Genomic DNA, 25,972 nt, shown 5'->3' with positions numbered 1-25,972 from the left:
TTTTCTATCATTCATTCTGTAACTTAGATTTTTTATTTCATTTTGATGATTCCTTCTGACATCATGCATATCAGCATGAAATACAGAAGGTCTCATACTACTTAAGTTACAGTTTGAAATGTTTCAACTTTTCTATCCATAAGCCAAACAGCACAGAACAGTTAATCAGCTCTTTGTAACTTTTACATCTGTGAATAACAAGCCTCCCACACATACCACAATAATTCTGCGGATTTAGAAATGCCTCATCAGTGGTCATGGCCAAGCCAACACTGTTTATTATGCGTGCAGGACAAGCTCCAAGGCTCATTATGAATGCATGTGGCCAAGCCAATGTGCACAGTGAGCAGCTACTTATCATGGTTTCAGGAGGCACCCATGGGTAGATTGTATTAGACCAACCCCTGGCAAAAGTAAAGTATGAGCAGCTGTTCTAAACAATGACTGTGCATGAGTGCCTAGTGTAGTCATCAAGCAATCACACACACAGATGGCAATACTAAGGTGCTAAATTACTGTTGTGATTTAAGGCAAAAGATATGTAGACAAATGTTTTATAAACCAAAGTAAGTCTATGAGTCTTAAGGGCTGAATGTAGCAGTAGTAGGGCAAATAAAACAACAGAAACTGACAAAAGACCTCGCAGGGGGCTAATGAAGGTAGCAGGGGTGCAGGACACAACGGAGAAGAAAGTATGATACATGCACACAGATATCCATATGAAATACCTTAACATGGATAATGTGAAACTGATAAAGGACAGGGGATGCAGTAAAGAAACATGATGTACTAACCTGTTCCACTCCAGACATCATCATATTTTATTTTATTCAGGTACCTGTACTATAATGTAAATACAGTGAAAAACAATGCATCTTCCCTCATGAGATTTGTGCCTGTTACCCTGTTCAGTGACAGTCTATTAAACACATCATTCACAACATGAGCCATTGCAGAAGTAAAACTGAAGGGAGTCAGAGAAACACACATCAGGGGAATTATACACAAAAACAGACTAGAAGCAGAAATCAAAAGTACAGGCCTCAAGGAAAATGAATGCAGGATTCTCTTCAGTAAGAGTCTTTTAAAGACAGCATTAACAAGTGGAACTACTGCAGTGGTCATATTGAAGTGGTCAAGGAAACATCTATCATGGGAATGTTATACATAGAATGGAGAGAGAAAGTAAAATATTGGGGATTGGAACACCCCACTCAGTGCATTGACAGTTCCCAAAGCAAGACATTAACAAGCTAAGCCATGGCAACAGTTTGAATAAGGGCATAAGCTTTACTCCATTTCATATTCAAAAGACAAAAATCCACCTGGTCATGAACAAGCCAACCACTCAATAAATGTAATCCCAATATTAAAGGATAGAGCTCTTGTTTTATAGACAATGATTTTTTTATTAGTTTATAAACCTACATGATTTTTAGTATTTAACTTTTATAGTAAGCTGTAGAGTTTTGTATACTTTACTTTTAAACAATTGTTGTTGTTTGTTTTATGAAGTGTTATAATTTGATTGGATGTATCATATAAAGAAGTATGCTGGGAAGCACTTTGGTTTGATAAAGTCCAGTATTTACAGGGACGAAAGCACTTGCCAGATTACTGCTTTGTACACTTGATTCACTTTGTTGGATTAAATACTTTTACCTGCAACAGCTTGGGGCATTCATTTGTCAAGTGGTTGGCTTGTTCATGACCAGGTGGATTTTTGTCCTTTGAAGTGTTTGTCTTCCACCTTTCATGCTTTTTGTGTTGTTCCATTTCATATTCGACAACTGTTGCACAACAGCACTCAACTCATTTGTGTGACTGATGGCAACACGTGTAGCATGTGACAGACTGGATTTTAGTTTTGTTATACAATGAGGTGTCATTTCTCTTTGATTGTATATACACACTGCGTCTATATTACATAATTGAACTTTTAAAATTTTAAACATTGTATGGTCGACACCATATGATCGAACTTTCAAAAGTTTGAAAATGTAATTAAAAAAATAAACCAAAGAAAAAAACCTACCTGGACGGTTTAAGCAGGGGGGCAAGCCCACCTGCACCCCCCATGTGGGACGCTGTGCCTCCCACACCCCCCACTCTTTAAATATACCAACTCCAAGATCGCACTACAGTGCAGAAAAGGGAAATCTTCCTATTCCGCACTGTACAGGGATCTCTGTTAAAACGTTCGAACTTTTAAAAGTCCGATCATATGGTGTTGACCATATGATGTTCAAACTTTTAAGAGTTCGACAGCGTGATATAGACCCTACACATTGAGCGTGTTCTCTGTGACCCACTGTTTAAGTACAACCAAAAAATATACTTTTTATGCAACCCCTTTTTGAAGATGAGTGTGGTGTGTTTATCTATTTTTTTGACCAAATTAAAGGTTCAAAGGGAGCAGAAGACAGAGATGAAAAAAGAAAATAAGCAGGAAGTGGAACAGGAGCTGAGCAAATAAGGAATGAGCATGATGGAGTTGAGATAGAATGAATAAGCTTTTCTTTTGTAGGAGAGGGCCCATTTTGTAACAGAAGAAAATCTGGAGAAGGAAGGAAGGAAAGTAAGAGGAAGATAAGGGGGAGGTTAGGTAGTGGGAAAATACAGACAAGACCAACAGGATGTGGGGTAACACAATGAAGGAGGGTAAACACAATGCTAAAGGAGACATCAGACAGACTGAGGGAAGACAATGGTGAGGAGTAGATTTTTATAGCAACATGCTTGGCCATGGACATGAAAGGGATGGAAACACCTCTTTGGAAGATAATACTGGGCATTCTCAGATGGAGTGTCTGCCAGATGAAACACAGTTGGAGATTTCTCATCAGGGTACTGATATGGCTCTGGCTCAGAAGATGGAGCCAGAGCTGAGCATCAATATGACTTAATGAAACTGATGAAGGGATCTAACCTTCTGTCAATGATATCCACCAAAATAAAATACCACCAAGACCACCGATCCAAGAAGTAAGCAAATTTAATGAAACACTTATTTATTTTTTTGGGGGTTTTTAAGTTTTTTTGTTTTTTTAAGTTGTATTTGATATCCACCATAATATCTGCCAACCTCCATGGTTGACAAAAGTGACACCTCCACTCATGCTGCTATTATTGGGTACCACTGTACCAGCTTCCAGTGCAAGGCTACCAGATGGTGTGGTAGATGTAGAGCAGGGAGTATGAAGTTAACTGTGGCAGGCTGGGACCCAGATGTACTACGTGCTTTAGCTAGTGAAGGTGGTGGCACTACTGCTGCCACCTGTGGGGGAACAACAGGCCTTGCTGTAAAGTTGGTTGCAGGTCACTGTGCTACTAAATATAACAGTAAGACAAATGAGGAGAAAAAAAAAAAATATATATATATCTAAGAGAAAGGGTAGTGACAAAGAGGGTGGGGGGGAGTGAAATACAAACACAATGAAAAATGCATTCAGACTAGTTATTTATTTAATTATTTAACAATGTGATTATGATAATGATACAGTTAAGCAGAATACTCTTTGGAAAGCATGAAATAATAATGGATGTCAGCAGCATTTATATGCAGGGGAGGCCTAAAACAACAGCCCATTCTGGCATGTAGTATTTGAGAGAGAAGTTTAATGGCTGCGGCTTATTAGCCAAACCAATGTGTGTTTGTGGTCAGAGATGCATTTTGATGTCTGAGAATGTTTACATATAAAAAAAAAAGCAAAAGGAAGTAACCTCGCTGCTAAATGGAACTCCTTCCAAGAAACAAAAGTCCAAATGCAAATAGTAAAAGGAGTGCCAAACCACGGAGCAGAAACTGCAGGCAGCAAAAGTACAATGGGACACGTAGTTTATTACATCCAAAAAAGTAAGCGCTTTCGCGTAGGAAATCCCACGCTTCTTCAGACAATTGTCTGAAGAAGCGTGGGATTTCCTACGCGAAAGCGCTTACTTTTTTGGATGTAATAAACTACGTGTTCCATTGTACTTTTGCTGCCTGCAGTTTTCTTGGCTCCGTCTGTGGTTTGGCACTCCTTTTACAATGTTTACATATAGAATGGAAACATGCTGCTTGGAAGACATATTTCAATCACGAGAGATTTGAATGACAACAATTCCTGCTGTAAGCTTTGAAATGTCCAGCAAAGCAATCATCATGATCTGACATTTATAGACCATGTACTGCTACAGTGATACTACTAGTCAGAAAAATACACATAAAATTTTTATCATGATCTCAACAGTGGGGAGGGGGTATGAACTGAATCCAATGACAGAAGAAAGACACTTAATATTAACATCCACTTGTCCACCTATACAGGAGGAGGCATGAAGAAACACTTCTAACATTGCATAGTCATACTCATACATTTCTCTATACCACTACTGTCAGATGTGGCACTTGTGATCAAGTTATACATAATTTTTTTAATACCTACTATTGTTACTATTAAAATCCAGACATATTTATAACAGCATGTATGCTCCAGTCTGCTCCTGTGCATCTGCCTGTTAATTGCTATTTTGACAGAGACCAGAAACATAGAAAGGGTACAATGAAAATGTTGAGGTGGCACACAGTAGCAGATTATTTTGGTAGTTTAAAGATGATATATTGAAAGTGTAGAGGTGGCGAATATGCCTTAATGTCTTCCTCCCTTTGGCAAAGGAGGTCAGGACTGCGATGCCTCATGTCACTGTAATGGTGATGGCACTGTTCCTCCATGCATGGGATGCCAGCAGCATGAGTGACAATCTTGTACAAATTATACTAGACATCAGCCTTATACTGTGACCCTCTATAGTCCTTCTGCAGAAGCCTCTGGCTGTACTCTTTATGGACGATGTCAGGAAAACTCTTGGACTCCACCTGATAACACCTTTGTGCTCTAATGCAGCACTAGCCTCTTCTTCTCCAGCCATGTGCCTCCCCTTGAAGGATCTCAAGGGAAATAGCACATTACTGGCATCCAAAACAGTTCTCACATGTCCTACCTGCAATGGTGGGCATGAACTAGCACCTAACTTGGGAGACACATGGCAAACTCATAACATATTAGGTACTGTATGAAGAACTCAGGAGAGCAAGAACAAAAACCACAATTAAATGTTTGCCCTCCTTTGGCATTTTGGCTATTTTTTTTTCGTTTTTATTGTCTTTCTTAATTTTGATGTTGCTTTTTTAATATTAGGTACTGTATTACTGTTCATAGGTTCATAGGTTGGTACTAGACTATCGGCCCTAGGGCCTATACAGGCCTAGCCATAACAATTCCCTGGCTATTTCTTCCCACAGTATTTACTTCCCTGAACCTGTCTGTTTCTAGTAAAGTTTTAAGGTGTGAAACATAGCAGTCCTCCATCTATGTATATGCTTATGAGAATGCATGGTTTACAGTGATTCCATCTCATGATGGTTAAATATGGGATGACAGAATGCATGGTCTACAGTGATTCCATCTGATGATGGTTAAATATGGGATGACAGTTTTCTAAACCCTAAAATAATTGGCTGCCCGCAAGTGCTCACAGCATTGAGTAGAAAGATCCACAATGTTTACCAGGTTTGCTCATTGCACAAATTTGATTCAGAAACAATATTAAGATGAGCCCTAATTAGCATAATCATCATGCCCAGAGAGATGAATCTACATGACAACAGGCAGACAGCTTCATCGTGCTAAGGAAGAAGCTTTAGAGCACAGATTTCTAGCCTGTGTAGTGATTCCTCTAGTGCACTTCCTGATACAGCCAGCTCCCTTACTCACCTGTGCAAATGGTGATAACTGTGCTCTGCTCTTTTTATTTTAGTTGTTTTGCCTCTGGATTTACATAGCCTGGTGATTATTTTCTACACACTGACAGTATTTTTGTGTGTATATATATATATATATATATATATATATATATAGATATATATATATATATATATATATATATATTTCTATGGGGGTGTCCTAAGCAATGCCATGCACCATTGGGCAAAACAACTGCAATGACACCCTCTTGCAAATACACAATTACAGAGGTTGTGGCAGCCTCAAGCATACTTGTGAGATGCTCTCTATCTGAACATGGGTATATGGCCAAATTCAAATCTAAAGTGAGCACAGCACTGATGAGCAACATTTAGTCATCTCTGAATCACTCTGCCATCTTATTATGCCTCATTATCATAGGTCAGCAGGGCTAAGACAGAATATATGTGTGTAAATGAGAGGGAGGGTAGAGGAATGGTGAGGATGCAGGGAGTAGAGTTGGTAAAGGTGGACAAGTTTAAGTACTTGGGATCAACAGTTCAGAGTAATGGTGAGTGTGGGAGAGAGGTGAAGAAGAGAGTACAGGCAGGATGGAGTGGGTGGAGAAGAGTGTCAGGAGTGATTTGGGACAGACGAGTACCAGTAAGAGTGAAAGGGAAGATCTACAAGAGGGTAGTGAGACCAGCTATGTTATATGGGTTGGAGACAGTGGCATTGACAAAAAGGCAGGAGTCAGAGCTGGATGTGGCAGAGTTAAAGATGTTAAGATTTGCACTCGGTGTGACTAGGATGGATAGGATTAGGAATCAGTATATTAGAGGGTCAGCTCATGTTTGACAGTTTGGAGACAAAGCAAGAGAGACGAGATTGCGTTGGTTTAGACGTGCTGAGGAGGGATGATGGGTATATTGGGAAAAAGATGCTAAGGATGGAGCTGCCAGGTAAGAGGAAAAGAGGAAGGCCTAAGATAAGGTTTATGGATGTCTTGAGAGAGGACATGCAGGCGGTTGGTGTGACAGAGCAAGATGCAGAGGATAGGAAGAAATGGAAAGAGATGATCCGCTGTGGCGACCCCTAACGGGAAAAGCCGAAAGATGATGATGATCATATGCAACACTTTATTATTCAGTAAGTAGCAAATAACATGGCCAAACCACATTATTTGGCTTAGCCACACAATGTAACTGGGTTTTCTGAATCGCAGCCACCCTAAACGTGGTTGCTCATCACACAAATGCACTTAAAGTGATTGGGCAAAGTTTTCTGAAACCGGCACAATGTGTTTCACACACACACAAATCTTTCTTTTAGCCTCCTTTTGTTCTAGTTCACCCTCACATTATCAGTCTACATTACTGTCTGCTCTCTTTTGTTTTCCACTAACTTAAATACAGAGTTTGCGATTTAATCCACATCATCCATGCTGTTTTATATGAAGTCTTTTTTCCCCATACATAATCATAAATACATATACTTGTCTTGAACATTGCTACATTTTACAAGTCAAATCTCTTCAACTTGAATTCACATCTTAGGACATTGCAAAAATCCCTACTCATTCCACTGATGCAGAACTTTTTTTTAATATTTAATGTTGTGCAATACTTACCATAGGCCCATCAGGTAATGACCCTCTGACTTGTCAAAATGTAATTTATTCATCATATCTATTTAAACAGGTAAGTGTGCATGTGCTCATAATCAGTGTTGATATAACCTGTAAATCTCCTTTTCAAGTTTACTGTAACAAGCCTCTCTTTCTCTGACCATGCAGTCAGTTAAACAAACTGTTTCATACTGTCTTGTTTGGTTACAGATATAGCACTGCATTATACAAAACTCTCACCTCTGTTGTTTTCTAGTCAAACTGTTCATGATATTCATAAGACCAAGAGGCACCCAGCTTGTGAAGAAGCATATTTAAGCATTTCTTTACAGAATGTGCTCACATTCCTAATTTGTAAATGACCCACAATATATACTGCAATCTACTGAGACACTGCACCTCATAACTGGTTGTGGCCCTAGTGATGTTATTCCATTTGATGTCGCTGATGTCATGGGGCTACAAGTGTCATCTGATGATGTGAGGCTGGCAAGGGAAAATAACTGAAAAAAATCATGAATTAAAGGGGTCATTCATAATTTTGTGGCATCCTGTTAGTGTAAGAAGTTAGTATTTTACAGTAAGTACTGGACAGTTGAGAAGTACATGGTCATGCTAATTAACACGACAGGTATAGGGCATGCAGTGAGTGGCAGTGCTACCTGGACCCTCACTTCCACATAAGGCTTGACATCAGCAAGATAGACTGCTCTCCACAAGGCAGCATTATGCTCTATTGATTCGCCAGTCTCTGCCAGGAAGATCAATGTGCCAATGTGCCCTGTGTGCGTGTGTGTGTGTGTGTGTGTGTGTGTGTGTGTGTGTGTGTGTGTGTGTGTGTGTGTGTGTGTGTCTATCTGTCTGTCTGTGTGTCTGTGTGTCTGTGTGTCTGTGTGTGTGTGTGTGTGTGTGTGTGTGTGTGTGTGTGTGTGTGTGTGTGTGTGTGTGCGCACGCGCGTGTGTGTGCATGTGAGTTTGCGTGTGTGTGTGTGTGCCTACCACTCCTGCAGGATAGGTACATTTCTCTGCCTATGCTGTCAAGTGCCTGACATGATACTCATACTGGGGTTGCCTGGGCTATACTCAGGGCTTTATCCCTCTATTCCAACAGTGCAGACTAACTACCAAACAACTTCTGCAAGAGAGGCAATATAAGTAGAAGTATTTCTTTGATAAAAAAAGAAAAAAAAATCTTTCAGATTTACAATAAAAAGGAAAGAGCAAAATAAGTCAATATTACTTTGGAATCAGAGGACATTAGGAAGATAGACCAACTACTGACTTACTAAAAAAACAGAGAGACCATCTGTTTAAAGCAAGTAAACACAAGTGCTACACAGATATGGGCCGATGTAATTGTAGACTAGTTCTTTGGTTCTAAACAATTACTAGTCCATTTCCAAAATTAAAGATTTTGTTTGTTTGATACTGCTTTAGGACAACAGGTATGATGCAAATATAAAACGATTATTCATTTATTTATCTATTTTTGCAAACTGTCTTATCAGCCAAGTAACCTTTGGTAAGGTAAAACACAACTGTTAATTTATGCAGCTAAGCAGCATTCAAAATCTGATTCCTAGGTTATTATTTTACGGTGTATTTCCATTACATTCTAGAAACATTATGCAGTGTCATGAACTGAGCATTATGCTTACATTCAAACCTGTATTTATGCTGACATTTAAATCCTCTATATTGTACATTTAGTTCTTGTATTAAATGTAAAACTATCCTTATTCAGTTTAATACCTATGCAATGTTTTGTATGTGCAATCTTTGTCAACTGCCTAGACCTTCATTTTTTACTTGTTACTGTCCTTGCCATTGTTGTTTGAGTTGTGGTTGAAAAGGGTCCCTGAATGAGTTCACTTACACAGGTAAAAGAATGAATGACTGAACGCACAAGTAAGTACGTAGGTAAATAATTAGAGTTAAATCCAAGGCATAACAATTAGTTATCCTGAACTGCCAATTTTTTATTGGTGCAAAGGCTTGAGCATTTGTGTGCCAGGTTCAAGCATAAATAAGTCGGCTAGAGCACAAGTTGATATTAATCAGCAGAGGGAATTGTTTCTTAAAATAACCAGACACTGATAAAGCTGTTCAAGTATACTCTCAGCGTGAACTAGCTCAGTCTATCTCTAATTCCCAGTAAAATTGTTAAAAGTGTGTCTGATTTTCATCCTGATGAAGGGCATCCTTCTCATAATGTAAAATCTGCTAATCATGATGTGAATAGTAGAATGTTTAACATGCCTATCCCCTTAACACTAAATATCCCAGGTTTGGAAAATTGATAAATAAACCTCTTAGATACAAGTAAATGCACATGACTGAAAATATTGTCACTGAAATAGTATCAATTATTTTTTCTGTGACGATTTATCTTCTATGTGTCCCACCTGAGTTAAATAGCATAGTGATAGTCTACAGTATTTTGATGCTACAGTATAAAAATGGCAAATATAGTACACAGGTATTTAAAGTAATGGGGAATGTCACATATAGTACTGTATTTATATAGTTAATGTTTATTTAAGGGGACTGATGTTACTGTGTAGAGTAAGTTGTGATCCTGCAAATAGAGTCAATGTACTGAAAAGTATCTTGGAGAAATCAGCTCATATCTTATTCTTCTGCTACTCATTCATCCTTTACTAATATACAAATACAAAGCTTGTAAAATAAAACAAGTAAATGTGGATTCCATGTCTGTATTAACTCGTTCTTTCTTCTGACTGAGCAGCAGTGAAACTGTCATTTCAGGTCAGGTGACAGTTCTTGTCCAATGAAATCTCTGTGCAATATCTGAGAACAAGAACAATGAGGTGTACTTGTATACAACCCACTTTTCTAATGCGGAATGTGCGACTGATCAAGAGGTACCTACCCAAAATAAATCCCATGGCATCAATCCCAGCAACAAGATCAATTTCATCATTTTGGAATGGTTGGAGAAGGTCCTCCACACACTCATGTAGTGCCTGGTAGAAAAAAAGACAATGTGAAACATGCTGTTAAGCATATCATAGCATGTCAGGCAATAAATATGATTATTTTAGAAACAGAATTAATCTTGATTAGATACACATATACAAAAGCTGAAAGCAAAATTCTCTAACCAGTTAAAATGCTGGATCATTTCAAATGCCCTAAAGTAAAATAGTCAATAGCAAGGGAGCACTTACACAATAAAATTCTTTCCCTGGAATTTCCTTTTCTATAAAACCTACATGAGGAACAAGGAACCACAGATTTTTGTAAACAGGGTTTAAAACTTAATAGTCAGCACCAGCATATGAGCGATACCTACACCAAGCCTGAGAGGTGCTAACTAGCTGTATCATCATGAGAAAGAAAATCTCCTATGCACCTTATTTTAAAATTTCTCTAGCACTACCTCTGTCTAGCAAATAAATACACTACAGACGAGCACCTTCGCCTAGGGTATAGCATTATATGGAGCCGTTAACCACTTTAAAAAGGGTAGTAGTGCTTTCCCTGCAATGGCACTGCACACATGTAATATACCCTCACTCACCCCTGGTGTTTGGACATGCTGACAGAATTCAAACAAAAAGAAAACAGGACCAGCATACAAGGCACATTAAAAATAAATTTATTGATTGAGGTTCTTGAAAAACAGACCGGTTTTGGCAAATATTTAACAAAGCCTTTTTCAGTGTTTAAAAAACAACAAAAAAGAACCTGTATTTAAATACTCAAGTGAGTCATGTGCTTAATTACATATGCTCATTCAGACCTGGCTTAAAGAGCCCACCAAGTTGAATAATCCATTTTTTCTCCATTGAATTTAATAAATTATGCCAACCTGATTTGTTATGCCTGGATCTTCTAATTTTATCAATAATGGTAAAACTAAATGTAGCCTTTGGATGTACCAAAGAATGTTTATATAAAGCATTGGTGTCTCTCTTGTGTCTGATATCACTAAAGTGTTCAGAGACTCGAAGCTTCAAGGGTCTGGAGGTTTGGCCAATATAGAATGCAGGACATGTGCATTTGGCCAAATAAATGACCCAATCTGAGGAACAGTTAGCAAAAAATGTTATATTGAATACTTGAGGGGTGTTTTGACTGCTGAAACTTGTGGTTTTGAGTATGATGTTACAATAGATACAGTGTCCACAAGGGAAGCAACCAATTAATGGATCCCCTGATAATGTGGTCTGGATACTTTTGGTACCTATCTTCTCAAGATGTTTAAAGTGATTAAAAAAGGCAGATAGATTTTTGCCTTTCCGAAAGGAAAATGAACATCTGTCTCCAAGAATGTCCTGAAGTCTAGGTTCACATGTTAATATCTTCCAATTATGTTGAACAATTTGCATCAATATGTTGGTATTCCGACCATATGTGGTGATAAATCTAGGTGTTACTGAAGGTGATTTGTGTCTAGTTTTTGTAATGAAGCAATTCAGTGCGTTCCATCTGGTCAACTGTGTGTTTGGTATGTAATAGTTGACCCATTTTATACCCACGGTCATGGAATCGATGTACTAAATCACCTCTGAAGTATCTATAAGTGTGCTGATCAGAACAAATGCGTTTAATGCGCATGAACTGTGATTTGGGAATGTTTTTACAGATATGAGGAGGATGAAAGCTGGTTACATGGAGAAGTGAATTATTTTGGGGGAATTTACAATGAATTTCTGTAGTCAGCGTATGATCAGATGCACGGCAAACCAATACATCTAAGAAGATAATTTTATCTCTATCATAGCTGACAGAAAATTCAATCCCCCATTTATTTTCGTTCAAATAAGAAACAAATTCCGAAAGGTATTCTTTATTCGCTCTCCATACCAACCAGCAGTCATCCAAATATCTGCACCAAATGTCCATTTCAACCATGTAAATGTTATGAGAGTTGTCGTAAATAACCTGTTCTTCAAAGTATGCCATGAACAAATTGGCATATATGGGTGCAAAAGATGCACCCATAGCTGTCCCCTTGGTTTGTAAATAGCATTTGTCTTTGTAAAAAAAAACCTTTTTTGTCAAAACATGTTCTGTTAAACACAACAAAAGGGTGTTGAAACCTAGCTTGTATATTTCAGTTTTGTTGAGCCAGTATTCCAACGCCTCTAGGCCAGCCCAATGTGGTATGTTGGTATATAATGATTTTACATCCAATGTGCAAAGTAACCAATCGGGTTCAAGCTGTGTATCAGAGATAATCTGTAAAAATTCCGTGGTATCTTGAATTCTAGAATGGACACATTGTAAAAGGAACTTAAGAAATTTAGTAAGGAATAGAGATAATGGTTCTGTTAATGAATTTCTACCTGAAACAATGGGTCTGCCGGGTGGGTTTTGAAGGTCCTTGTGTATTTTAGGTAGGAAATAAATGTATTGTGAACAAGGGTTGGCAATGGTGAGTTGATGCTGTGTGTTTTGAGTGATGATACCTTCTACAACAGCTAAACTAAGAAAGAATCAATCTGTTCCTTGAATACTTGTGTTGGATCAGTGGTGAGTTCCGAGTAATAGCTTGTGTTCGATAATTGGTTCAGTGCTTCATGATCATATTGTAATGTATCCTGAATCACTATAGAACCACCTTTGTCAGCACCAATTATGACTAGATTGTGATTGTTTGCCAATGTGTTGATATTTTCCATGCAAATTTTGGATACATTATTAGGTAATGGTGGAATTGATCTAAACTGAAAATGTAGATCTTTGATAATGGCTTGTTGAAACATGTAAGAGCTTGGTGATTCATGGGTGGCATGAACGAAGACCTATGGTATTTAAATTCATCAGAGGTCTTTGGTTCTTGTTCCTGGAAAAATAGATTAAGGTTAAGATTTCTACAAAATGAAACAATATCTTGAACAAAACTTTCTTCAGAAACAAAAAAAACAGGGATGAATGATAATCCTTTATTAAGAATGTCAATTTCAGAGGAGGAGAGGACATGTGATGAAATATTAGTAATGTTTACAGTGGTTGTTTGGTCACAAACATCTCTAATAGCGTTTCCATGTTGTCCACATCTTTTATGTTTCCTGCCCCCCCCCCCTCCTCCTACGTGTAAATCCTGTGAGGTGACAGAATTTCTTCTCTTGGATACTGGTGAGCCTGTGGCACCCCCTGAATCAGTGTCAAGACTTGAGGATGAATATTCATCAGCTGAAGTGTCAGTATAGTTATATGTGCCTTTCTTAAGGATAGATTTAGTCCGTTTCCTCTTGGGATAGGTACGATTCGAAGGAGAAAATCGTACATGTTTTTTTTGTTCGTAAAACTGAAGGGATCCCCTCTGGTATAATCATCTAAATCCCTTTGGAACTTTTTCTTTTTCCTATCCATAAGCTGTGATTCCAATGTCATAAGTTCCTTGCTTATGTTCTTGATACTATTTGTATATATGGTCTGACCCTCAAATTGTTTGGCCTTGTCACTAAGAGAAGAAATGGATTTAATTTCTTGTTCAATGACTCTATTATGGAAATTTGCTAGCACTTCAACAAATTTCAGGGTTGTCTCTTGTTGAATTTCATTCCATTGTTTCAGTAGAAGATCATCAGGGGAATTAACCAGTGGTTGGGTACGTACTTGTAACCCTCGTGGAGTGATGCCTTTGAGTATATATGCACGAAAAAGTTTGTAATGCCAAACATTATTTCTCAAAGATCTCATATGTTTGTTAAGATTTGAAAAAATGTTTACACAATTTTTATCAAGGCCTGTGTTGCCAAGGTCATCCAACTTTTCACCAAGGGGACCAATTCCAAAAACAGAAAGATCGTCTCTGTCAGAAGACAGCCCATTTATTAAATGATGAAATTCCATGTTTAAATATATTAATAAAGACCGCTGTCCAAAATATTACCAAAGTTAAATAGACCTGAGCCGGTTCAGCATAGGATCAATAAGCAGCAGACCAATATAATATTATAGCTGACATAAGTAAATGTGAAAATATTCTCAAAGGGACTATTCACCTGGATTGGGTCTATTGCCGGTCCTGTCTGAACTAATGGCTCCTTACTCAAAATGATAGTTGGAGTAATATTTGACAACAGGCTGAAAAAACGAGATCTAAAATCTTACTGATGATAATCTTAAATAGATTGAAAGGCCCGTGATGTGGAAATGTATAAAAAATTCTAATTAATGCACAATTTGTGTTAAGTATTGTAGTATTAGGCCAAGTGTACAATAGCACAAACTAATATGGAATGAAAATCTAAAAAATAATAGAAAAATGTGTAGAGATTGATTCTGATGCTATAGAGTCATACAACAATAAAACAATCCCGATGTAGCAGTTCAAAAAAGTGAGGCCAAGCGAAAGTGACGGTCATCAGGAACCATATATAAATGGTTTGTTATTAACAAATGTCTAACAGCAAGACTGTCCACTATTGAGCCCAAAAAAACTTAATGGGACCAATATTGACATTAATGCTGACCTTACTATTAAAACAAGAAAAGAACATAATAGCAAGGCGTGACAAGGATGTATAGTAAACCAGTGAATATGCCATCAAAAATCATATCAATAAGGACTAACACCACCTCCATATCAAAGAAGGTGGAAACAACACCTATTACTTGAATTGCTATAAAGAAATGTCACACCTGGTGTTAAACACAATCGTGATTTGTATATCTTGTATGAGCCCTAGTAACAAAACAAAGGCATAAATGTATTGTTGCGAACTATAAGACACCCAGTTCCCCAGATTATCAATTTTGGATAGAAATAAGCCATCTACCTAATATGTTAAAAATACTAAAGACATCAGTTCAAATAATATGAATGATGAAATATAATATGAACTAAGCACAGCTTATCATAACAATAGTGAAAAACACAAATGCCATATAACTAATGATACAAAGCACCACCAACTAGATGGATACCCATTGTCAATAAAAAAAAAAATGTACATTTTAAGCTTCAGTTATGGGTGTTACCCAAGAAAATGCAGTTATTGAAAACACCCTATGAATATAAACTGAGCTCAACGTATGTTGAGTAAAAAGTCAAATATTAACCTTACCTAGCTAAGAGTATAGCCAAATATCTATATTTAGGCTGTAATGCCGAAGTACATAAACTATAAGAAATGTGGTGACCAAGAGAATAACATATACACCACTATAGGCAGTTGTATATTGGTATACATCCAAAAATGTGCTTCAGTATAGTAAAAAAAGGGGGGGGGGTAGAACTGTTTGGTTAACAAAGGCACATAATAAGCTGTTGTTACCATAAAAAACTTTCATTTAACTCACCCACAGGTATTGCCTAAATGTTTACGAATAAACATGAAGTATAACACAATCTTTAAATTAACTGTTGGTCCACAATAGGCTGAATATTATAAATAAAGTAATGTGTATACTGTGTAAACCAATCCGTTAAACTATTAATATTTAACGAAATACAATTGTCGAAAATATTCATATGGTTCACAATGAACAATACTTTGCCCAGCATAAAGAAAAAACATATTAACTTGTTAATAAAAGTCCATGTAAAGATTGTCTTATTATAAAGACAAGAAAACAAAAAACCAAAGTCAGCAGATGCATTCAAATCTTCTGAAAACACTCCACAGTGGTTAACAAAAAGAGTTTAAGAAAACCAGTACTTAATGATGTCTTGCTGATGGCGAACATCTAAATGGTGTCGCTTGGTTGAAAAAACACACATCACTTTGTTGTGAACTTCGAAAAAAGAACAGGCAACCTCAAAAATATGGTCTCTTAAACTTCCCTCTGCTGGAACAAATGAAGAGAAATGTGCAGCAACTAAGCCAAAAAGCAATGAAGAGAGACACCAACAAATCAGCCACAAAGCATCTTTGTTTGTGGTAAAGGCAGCTAACAAATAATAATCCAGTCAAGGCAGGCAGGCCAAACATAAAAGCCTTGAAATTACATAGTTCTTGAGAAAAAATGGAAAGTACCCAAGGTTGTTTAAAAACTGCAAACAGCAAGTTAAATTTCCAAATAGGTGAACTCAGCCAAAGACAGGTCCAAAAGATATATAAATCCAATAGTGCAGTTAAAACTGCAAAAGGTGCCACAGGCCAACCGTAGAGAAGAAACAGGAAACTCCAAATAGTACAACCTCTGCGAGTGAGGCAGCTGCAGGGTCCCAAAGAGCAAAGTATTCAAATAAAAACAGGACCAAAATACAAGGCACCTCAAAAATAAATTTATTGATTGAGGTTCTTGAAAAACAGACCGGTTTCAGCAAATATTTAACAAAGCCTTCTTCAGTGTTTAAAAAACAACAAAAAAGAACCTGTATTTAAATATTCAAGTGAGTCATGTGCTTAATTACATATGCTCATTCAGACATGGCTTAAAGAGCCCACCAAGTTTAATAATCCATTTTTTCTCCACTGAATTTAATAAATTATGCCAACCTGATTTGTTATGCCTGGATCTTCTAATTTTATCAATAATGGTAAAACTAAAAGTAGCCTTTGGATGTACCAAAGAATGTTTATATAAAGCATTGGTGTCTCTCTTGTGTCTGATATCACTAAAGTGTTCAGAGATTCGAAGCTTCAAGGGTCTGGAGGTTTGGCCAATATAGAATGCAGGACATGTGCATTTGGCCAAATAAATGACTCAATCTGAGGAATAATTAGCAAAAATGTTATACTGAATACTTGAGGGGGTGTTTTGACTGCTGAAACTGGTGGTTTTAAGTATGATGTTACAATAGCTACAGTGTCCACAAGGGAAGCAACCAATTAATGGATCCCCGGATAATGTGGTCTGGATACTTTTGGTACCTATTTTCTCAAGATGATTAAAGTGATTAAAAAAGGCAGATAGATTTTTGCCTTTCCAAAAGGAAAATGAACATCTGTCTCCAAGAATGTCCTGAAGTCTAGGTTCACATGTTAATATGTTCCAATTATGTTGAACAATTTGCATCAATATGTTGGTATTCCGGCCATATGTGGTGATGAATCTAGGTGTTACTGAAGATGATTTGTGTCTAGTTTTGTAATGAAGCAATTCAGTGCATTCCATCTGGTCAACTGTGTGTTTGGTATGTAATAGTTGACCCATTTTATACCCACGGTCATGGAATCGATGTACTAAATCATCTCTGAAGTGTCTATAAGTGTGCTGATCAGAACAAATGCATTTAATGCGCATGAACTGTGATTTGGGAATGTTTTTACAGATGTGAGAAGGATGAAAGCTGGTTGCATGGAGAAGTGAATTATTTTGGGGGAATTTACGATGAATTTCTGTAGTCAGCGTATGATCAGATGCACGGCAAACCAATACATCTAAGAAGATAATTTTATCTCTATCATAGCTGACAGAAAATTCAATCCCCCATTTATTTTCGTTCAAATAAGAAACAAATTCCGAAAGGTATTCTTTATTTGCTCTCCATGCCAACCAGCAGTCATTCAAATATCTGCACCAAATGTCCATTTCAACCATGTAAATGTTATGAGAGTTGTCGTAAATAACCGGTTCTTCAAAGTATGCCATGAACAAATCGGCATATATGGGTGCAAAAGATGCACCCATAGCTGTCCCCTTGGTTTGTAAATAGCATTTGTCTTTGTAAAAAAACACATTTTTTGTCAAAATATGTTCTGTTAAACACAACAACCCCCCTTTTTTTGCTATACTGAAGCACATTTTTGGATGTATACCAATATACAACTGCCTATAGTGGTTTATATGTTATTCTCTTGGTCACCACATTTTTTATAGTTTATGTGCTTCGGCATTACAACCTAAATATAGATATTTGGCTATACTCTTAGCTAGGTAAGGTTAATATTTGACTTTTTACTCAACATACGTTGAGCTCAGTTTATATTCATAGGGTGTTTTTAATAATTGCATTTTCTTGGGCAACACCCATAACTGAAGCTTAAAATTTACATGTTTTTATTGACAATGGGTATCCATCTAGTTGGTGGTGCTTTGTATCATTAGTTATATGGCATTTGTGTTTTTCACTATTGTTATGATAAGCTGTGCTTAGTTCATATTATATTTCAACATTCATATTATTTGAACTGATGTCTTTAGTATTTTTAACATATTAGGTAGATAGCTTATTTCTATCCAAAATTGATAATCTGGGGAACTGGGTGTCTTATAGTTGGCAACAATACATTTATGCCTTTGTTTTGTTACTAGGGCTCATACAAGATATACAAATCACGATTGTGTTTAACACCAGGTGTGACATTTCTTTATAGCAATTCAAGTAATAGGTGTTGTTTCCACCTTCTTTGATATGGAGGTGGTGTTAGTCCTTATTGATATGATTTTTGATGGCATATTCACTGGTTTACTATACATCCTTGTCACGCCTTGCTATTATGTTCTTTTCTTGTTTTAATAGTAAGGTCAGCATTAATGTCAATATTGGTCCCATTAAGTTTTTTTGGGCTCAATAGTGGACAGTCTTGCTGTTAGACATTTGTTAATAACAAACCATTTATATATGGTTCCTGATGACCGTCACTTTCGCTTGGCCTCACTTTTTTGAACTGCTACATCGGGATTGTTTTATTGTTGTATGACTCTATAGCATCAGAATCAATCTCTACCCATTTTTCTATTATTTTTTAGATTTTCATTCCATATTAGTTTGTGCTATTGTACACTTGGCCTAATACTACAATACTTAACACAAATTGTGCATTAATTAGAATTTTTTATACATTTCCACATCACGGGCCTTTCAATCTATTTAAGATTATCATCAGTAAGATTTTAGATCTCGTTTTTTCAGCCTGTTGTCAAATATTACTCCAACTATCATTTTGAGTAAGGAGCCATATGATGCTTCGGACCTAAGGCTTATTGGTTCAGACAGGACTAGCAATAGACCCAATCCAGGTGAATAGTCCCTTTGAGAATATTTTCACATTTACTTAATTCAGCTATAATATTATATTGGTCTGCTGCTTATTGATCCTATGCTGAACCGGCTCAGGTCTATTTAACTTTGGTATTATTTTGGACAGCAGTCTTTATTAATATATTTAAACATGGAATTGCATCATTTAATAAATGGGTTGCCTTCTGACAGAGACGATCTTTCTGTTTTTGGAATTGGTCCCCTTGGTGAAAAGTTGGATGACCTTGGCAACACAGGCCTTGATGAAAATTGTGTAAACATTTTTTTCAAATCTTAAGAAACATATGAGATCTTTGAGAAATAACGTTTGGCATTACAAACTTTTTTGTGCATATTTACTGAAAGGCATCACTCCACAAGGATTACGAGTACGTACCCAACCACTGGTTAATTCCCCTGATGATCTTCTTTTGAAACAATGGAATGAAATTCAACAAGAGACAACCCTGAAATTTGTTGAAGTACTAGCAAATTTCCATAATAGAGTCATTGAACAAGAAATTAAATCCATTTCTTCTCTTAGTGACAAGGCCAAGCAATTTGAGGGTCAGACCATATATACAAATAGTATCAAGAACATAAGCAAGGAACTTATGACATTGGAATCACAGCTTAAGGATAGGAAAAAGAAAAAGTTCCAAAGGGATTTAGATGATTATACCAGAGGAGATCCCTTCAATTTTACAAACAAAAACAAACATGTACGATTTTCTCCTTTGAATCGTATCTATCCCAAGAGGAAATGGACTAAATCTATCCTTAAGAAAGACACATATAACTATACTGACACTTCAGCTGATGAATATTCATCCTCATGTCTTGACACTGATTCAGGGGGTGCCACAGGCTCACCAGTATCCAAGAGAAGAAATGCTGTCACCTCACAGGATTTACATGTAGGAGGAGGGGGGGCAGGAAACATAAAAGATGTGGACAACATGGAAACGCTATTAGAGATGTTTGTGACCAAACAACCACTGTAAGCATTACTAATATTTCATCACATGTCCTCTCCTCCTCTGAAATTGACATTCTTAATAAAGGATTATCATTCATCCCTGTTTTTTTTGTTTCTGAAGAAAGTTTTGTTCAAGATATTGTTTCATTTTGTAGAAATCTTAACCTTAAACTATTTTTCCAGGAACAAGAACCAAAGACCTCTGATGAATTTAAATACCATAGGTCTTCGTTCATACCACCCATGTATCACCAAGTTTACATGTTTCAACAAGCCATTATCAAAGATCTACATTTTCAGTTTAGATCAATTCCACCATTACCTAATAATGTATCCAAAATTTGCATGGAAAATATCAACACATTGGCAAACAATCACAATCTAGTCATAATTGGTGCTGACAAAGGTAGTTCTATAGTGATTCAGGATACATTATAATATGATCATGAAGCACTGAACCAATTATCCAACGCACACTATTACTCAGAACTCGTCATTGATCCAACACCAGTATTCAAGGAACAGATTGATTCTTTCTTAGTTTAGCTGTTGTAGAAGGTATCATCACTCAAAACACACAGCATCAACTCACCATTGCCAACCCTTGTCCACAATACATTTATTTCCTACCTAAAATACACAAGGACCTTCAACACCTACCCGGCAGACCCATTGTTTCAGGTAGAAATTCATTAGCAGAACCATTATCTCTATTCCTTACAAAATTTCTTAAGCCCCTTTTACAATGTGTCCATTCTAGAATTCAAGATACCACAGAATTTTTACAGATTATCTCTGATACACAGCTTGAACCCGATTGGTTACTTTGCACATTGGATGTAAAATCATTATATACCAACATACCACATTGGGCTGGCCTAGAGGCGTTGGAATACTGGCTCAACAAAACTGAAATATACAAGCCAGGTTTCAACACCCTTTTGTTGTGTTTAACAGAACATGTTTTGACAAAAAAGGTTTTTTTTTACAAAGACAAATGCTGTTTACAAACCAAGGGGACAGCTATGGGTGCATCTTTTGCACCCATATATGCCGATTTGTTCATGGCATACTTTGAAGAACAGGTTATTTACGACAACTCTCATAACATTTACATGGTTGAAATGGACATTTGGCGCAGATATTTGGATGACTGCTGGTTGGTATGGAGAGCGAATAAAGAATACCTTTCGGAATTTGTTTCTTATTTGAACGAAAATAAATGGGGGATTGAATTTTCTGTCAGCTATGATAGAGATAAAATTATCTTCTTAGATGTATTGGTTTGCCGTGCATCTGATCATACGCTGATACAGAAATTCATCGTAAATTCCCCCAAAATAATTCACTTCTCCATGCAACCAGCTTTCATCCTCCTCACATCTGTTGAAACATTCCCAAATCACAGTTCATGCGCATTAAACGCATTTGTTCTGATCAGCACACTTATAGACACTTCAGAGATGATTTAGTACATCGATTCCATGACCGTGGGTATAAAATGGGTCAACTATTACATACCAAACACACAGTTGACCAGATGGAATGCACTGAATTGCTTCATTACAAAACTAGACACAAATCATCTTCAGTAACACCTAGATTTATCACCACTTATGGTTGGAATACCAACATATTGATGAAAATTGTTCAACATAATTGGAACACATTAACATGTGAACCTAGACTTCAGGACATTCTTGGAGACAGATATTCATTTTCCTTTCGGAAAGGCAAAAATCTATCTGCCTTTTTTTAATCACTTTAAACGTCTTGAGAAGATAGGTACCAAAAGTATCCAGACCACATTATCAGGGGATCCATTAATTGGTTGCTTCCCTTGTGGACACTGTATCTATTGTAACATCATACTCAAAACCACCAGTTTCAGCAGTCAAAACACCCCTCAAGTATTCAATCTAACATTTTCTGCTAACTGTTCCTCAGATTGGGTCATTTATTTGGCCAAATGCACATGGCCTGCATTCTATATTGGCCAAACCTCCAGACCCTTGAAGCTTCGAATCTCTGAACACTTTAGTGATATCAGACACAAGAGAGACACCAATGCTTTATATAAACATTCTTTGGTACATCCAAAGGCTACTTTTAGTTTTACCATTATTGATAAAATTAGAAGATCCAGGCATAACAAATCAGGTTGGCATAATTTATTAAATTCAATGGAGAAAAAATGGATTATTAAACTTGGTGGGCTCTTTAAGCCAGGTCTGAATGAGCATATGTAATTAAGCACATGACTCACTTGAGTATTTAAATACAGGTTCTTTTTTGTTGTTTTTTAAACACTGAAGAAGGCTTTGTTAAATATTTGGAAAACGGTCTGTTTTTCAAGAACCTTAATCAATAAATTTCTTTTTAAGGTGCCTTGTATGCTGGTTTTTGTTTGAATACTTTGCTGTTTGGGACCCTGCAGCTGCCTCACTCGCAGTGGTTGTACTATTTGAACATGCTGACAGAATACCAGCTTTTTAGAGTACGTTTCTAAAATTCCGAACCATGTGGGCTACCTGTTCTTGTCAAGGACTTCCCACTAATTGCACAGTCTTTTTATGATACCCAGTTCTAATCCATTTGTGCTGTCATGGATAAATTCCACTCATGTTTTGCCAAACTGTATCTATTAGCAGTAAACGTTTTACCTGACAGCATTTACCTGTACTTGAATTATTTGAATGTGATAGGTACTTTTAGTATATCGCACTGCTGAATCTAGAGATGGTATTCTCTCACACACATACATACATATATATATATATATATATATATATATATATATATATATACACACACACATATATATATATATATATATATATATATATATATATATATATATATATATATATATCATGGTTATTAATGCACATGTTGTTTATTCACTTTTATATGTTGTGCTATTTCCTCATTTATATTGCTGGTTTTTTTTATTATGGCCTATTCATGGGCTGAGTTAGTCAGTTTTGTAATTCATCAATTATTGAAAAAATAAATAGTGTTTAAACAAAGAAAATAATCACTGGATTCATTACCACCTACACTAAGTGTATACCATTCTGAGCGAACAGACAACACAAGCATAACTCACACCTTCTTCCTCCTAATTTTAGTTTTCGTACTGATTTTCTTACAGCATTACATATCGAGGGGGATTCATAAATGTTCAAAAGCAAAATCGGCCAGAACTCCTTGTGAGACAATCAATAAATAAAGCAGCAGCCAAGCACACATTTTAGTGTATAATTATACTAAACCAAAATAACAAACCGGTTTCGGCACCATGGCCTTCATCATCAGTGCATTAGAACAAAAAGCCACTTACAACAACTAAATATATACCTAGCTCGTAATGATTTGGTACACCCATCCTGTTATCTAATTAATAAATTAAAGGTGCTCATTCAATCCAGGGGGGAAATAAACCCCCCAATCTGCTTATCCAATTTTTTTCTTTTTTGTTTAATATATCAGGCCAACCAGCTTTCAAATTTCTATTCCCTACAATTGTGTCAGTAATAATAAACCTAAACTGTGCAGTGTAATGTTTTTTAGTATGCTTATAGAATGCATTAGACAAACATAGCGTAATTTTACACTAAAATGTGTGTTTGGCTGCTGCTTTATTAATAAATGCTGATTGGCTCACAAGGAGTGCTGGCCGATTTTGCTTTTGAATTATACTGTGTTTTTTTGGCCATACAGGCAGAAGCTTAGTGTGGATTGCAGTTCTTCTTTTTTGCACTGTTGGCTCCTGTTTGTGAGAGTTTTCGGTATTTAAGTTGGATTATTTAGCAGCAGCATAGTCGTCTGACTTGGTTCTAACCTGGTTTCCTGTTGGGAGTTCTTTTCTTTGACCAGTGACTTTTTAATACATCTTTTCCTTGCTCTGTGTGGATTTGAGATAGCTCTAGTGGTTATCGGTGTGGAATTGAACACAAGTACTCAGCGGGTCTATATTATATAATCAAAGTTTTATAACTTCGAATACTAAATAGTTGATCCCATATGGTCAAAGTTATAAAACTTCGAATATATAAAAAAAAATAAAAATAAAAACAGCAAACACGAAACTAAGGGTTATAAGCAGGGGGGCAAGCCCCCCCCTGCACCCACCACACCCCCCGCTCCTTAAATATACCAACTCCGAGTCTGTACAATAATGCGGTAAAGAGAAGATTTCCCTTTACTACACTGTAGTGCAATCTTGGAGTTGGTATATTTAAAGAGCAGGGGTGTGGGGGGCGCAGGGGGCTTGTCCCCTTTTTTAAACCGTCAGGTTACTTTTTTTTTTTTGTACATGTTCAAAGTTTTATAACTTTGACCATATGGGATCGACCATATGGTATTCAAAGTTATAAAACTTCACTTACATAATATAGACCCGTACTCAGCATATACACACTGGACATTTAAGGATTCCTTGCAGGTTGTATTTATTATTGGTCAACCACTGAACTGAGTTTTGTATGTTTATAGACTGTGAGAAATGAGTGGATGTATTTGAGCCACTGTGAATATTTATTGGATATTTAGTGGATATCCTGGTGTATTGTGTGGGCTCGTGTCATTTGCGAATTAACAGTAGATTCAGCTGATATGCAGTGGATATTTCAGGATCCCTTGCAGGCTCGTAATTATTAGAGGTCAACTACTGGACTGTTTTGTGTATTTTTAGAGCCTGTGACGAATCAGTGATTGTATTTAGGCCTCTGTGAACATCTGTGAATATTCATCGGATATATAGTGGATATCCTTTTGTACTGTGTGGGTCCATTTCATTGCAAATTAGCCATTCAGTTCCATAGAATCTGTGAAGAACTTGAGAACAAATTTGGAACACTCACATTATATTTTGTTTTTTGTTTCTACTTCGATATTATGGTGAGGTTTGCATTCTTAATACCTCATTAACCATACCTACTGGAACCTTTTTCATCATTTTGATGAGCACCTTTAATTTCTTAATTAGATAACAGGATGGATGGACCAAATCATTATGACTTGGGTATATATTTAGTTGTTGTAAGTGGCTTTTTTGTTCTAGTACACTGATGAAGGCCATGGTGCTGATATCGGTTTGTTATTTTTGTTTAGTGTAATTTTACACTACAATGTGCGTTTGACTGCTGCTTTATTAATAAATATTGTCTCACAAGGAGTGCTGGTCGATTTTGCTTTTGAATTATACTGTGTTTTTTTGGCCATTTGCACTTGCCGTATGGGAGGAAACTTAGTGTGGATTGGAATCATAAATGTTACCACAAAGTGTAGAATACATGTACACTTAATGTAATTGTTCTGAGTGACTAGAAAGCACTAAAAATGTGGTAGGGATGTTCTTAAATACAGATCCTGCACACTCGGTGCACTATGGGACTATATCTTAGTTAAAAAAAAAACCCTTTGCACAGATTCGCTATCACTTACTATAGAGGGCATATTAAAAGAACTTCTATTGTGAAAAATAAGAAGGTGATCTTTCTGTCACTCTGATATGGTTTTTAATGCTCAGAGGTTAAAAGGTATGAGCATAAAATAAAATAATTTTTATATTTTACTTACAATACAAACAATTTTCCCTCTGCTTTTGTGTTGGTGGTTTTATTTTGCCTCTTAGGCACAAGTCTCTCTTTTTTGGGAGTGAGGTGTTTAGAATGACACAGTAGAGGAAACTAGAGTAGACTCTGAGTAGAAACTTCAGCAAATGATAGGGAAATGGAATGTAAACA

At 36.6% G+C, this 25,972-nt stretch overlaps 1 protein-coding gene across 1 annotated transcript in view; it reads right to left on the bottom strand.

Annotated features, from left to right (window-relative positions):
- LOC122787511 (adenine phosphoribosyltransferase-like) overlaps positions 1-25,972 on the bottom strand; it is a 201,018-nt gene that overhangs the window by 49,678 nt on the left and 125,368 nt on the right. The window contains exon 3 of the mRNA XM_044054268.1: positions 10,247-10,340. Coding sequence (XP_043910203.1) covers positions 10,247-10,340 — 94 coding nt within the window. The remainder of the gene's footprint in view (positions 1-10,246; positions 10,341-25,972) is intronic.

The sequence above is a fragment of the Protopterus annectens genome, chromosome 13.part0, assembly GCF_019279795.1.
Source record: "Protopterus annectens isolate FY-2018-M chromosome 13.part0, PAN1.0, whole genome shotgun sequence".
NCBI classification, from domain to species: domain Eukaryota; kingdom Metazoa; phylum Chordata; order Ceratodontiformes; family Protopteridae; genus Protopterus; species Protopterus annectens.
The sequence above is the reverse complement of the archived record's forward strand: the minus strand, read 5'-3'. Positions and strand labels throughout refer to the sequence as shown.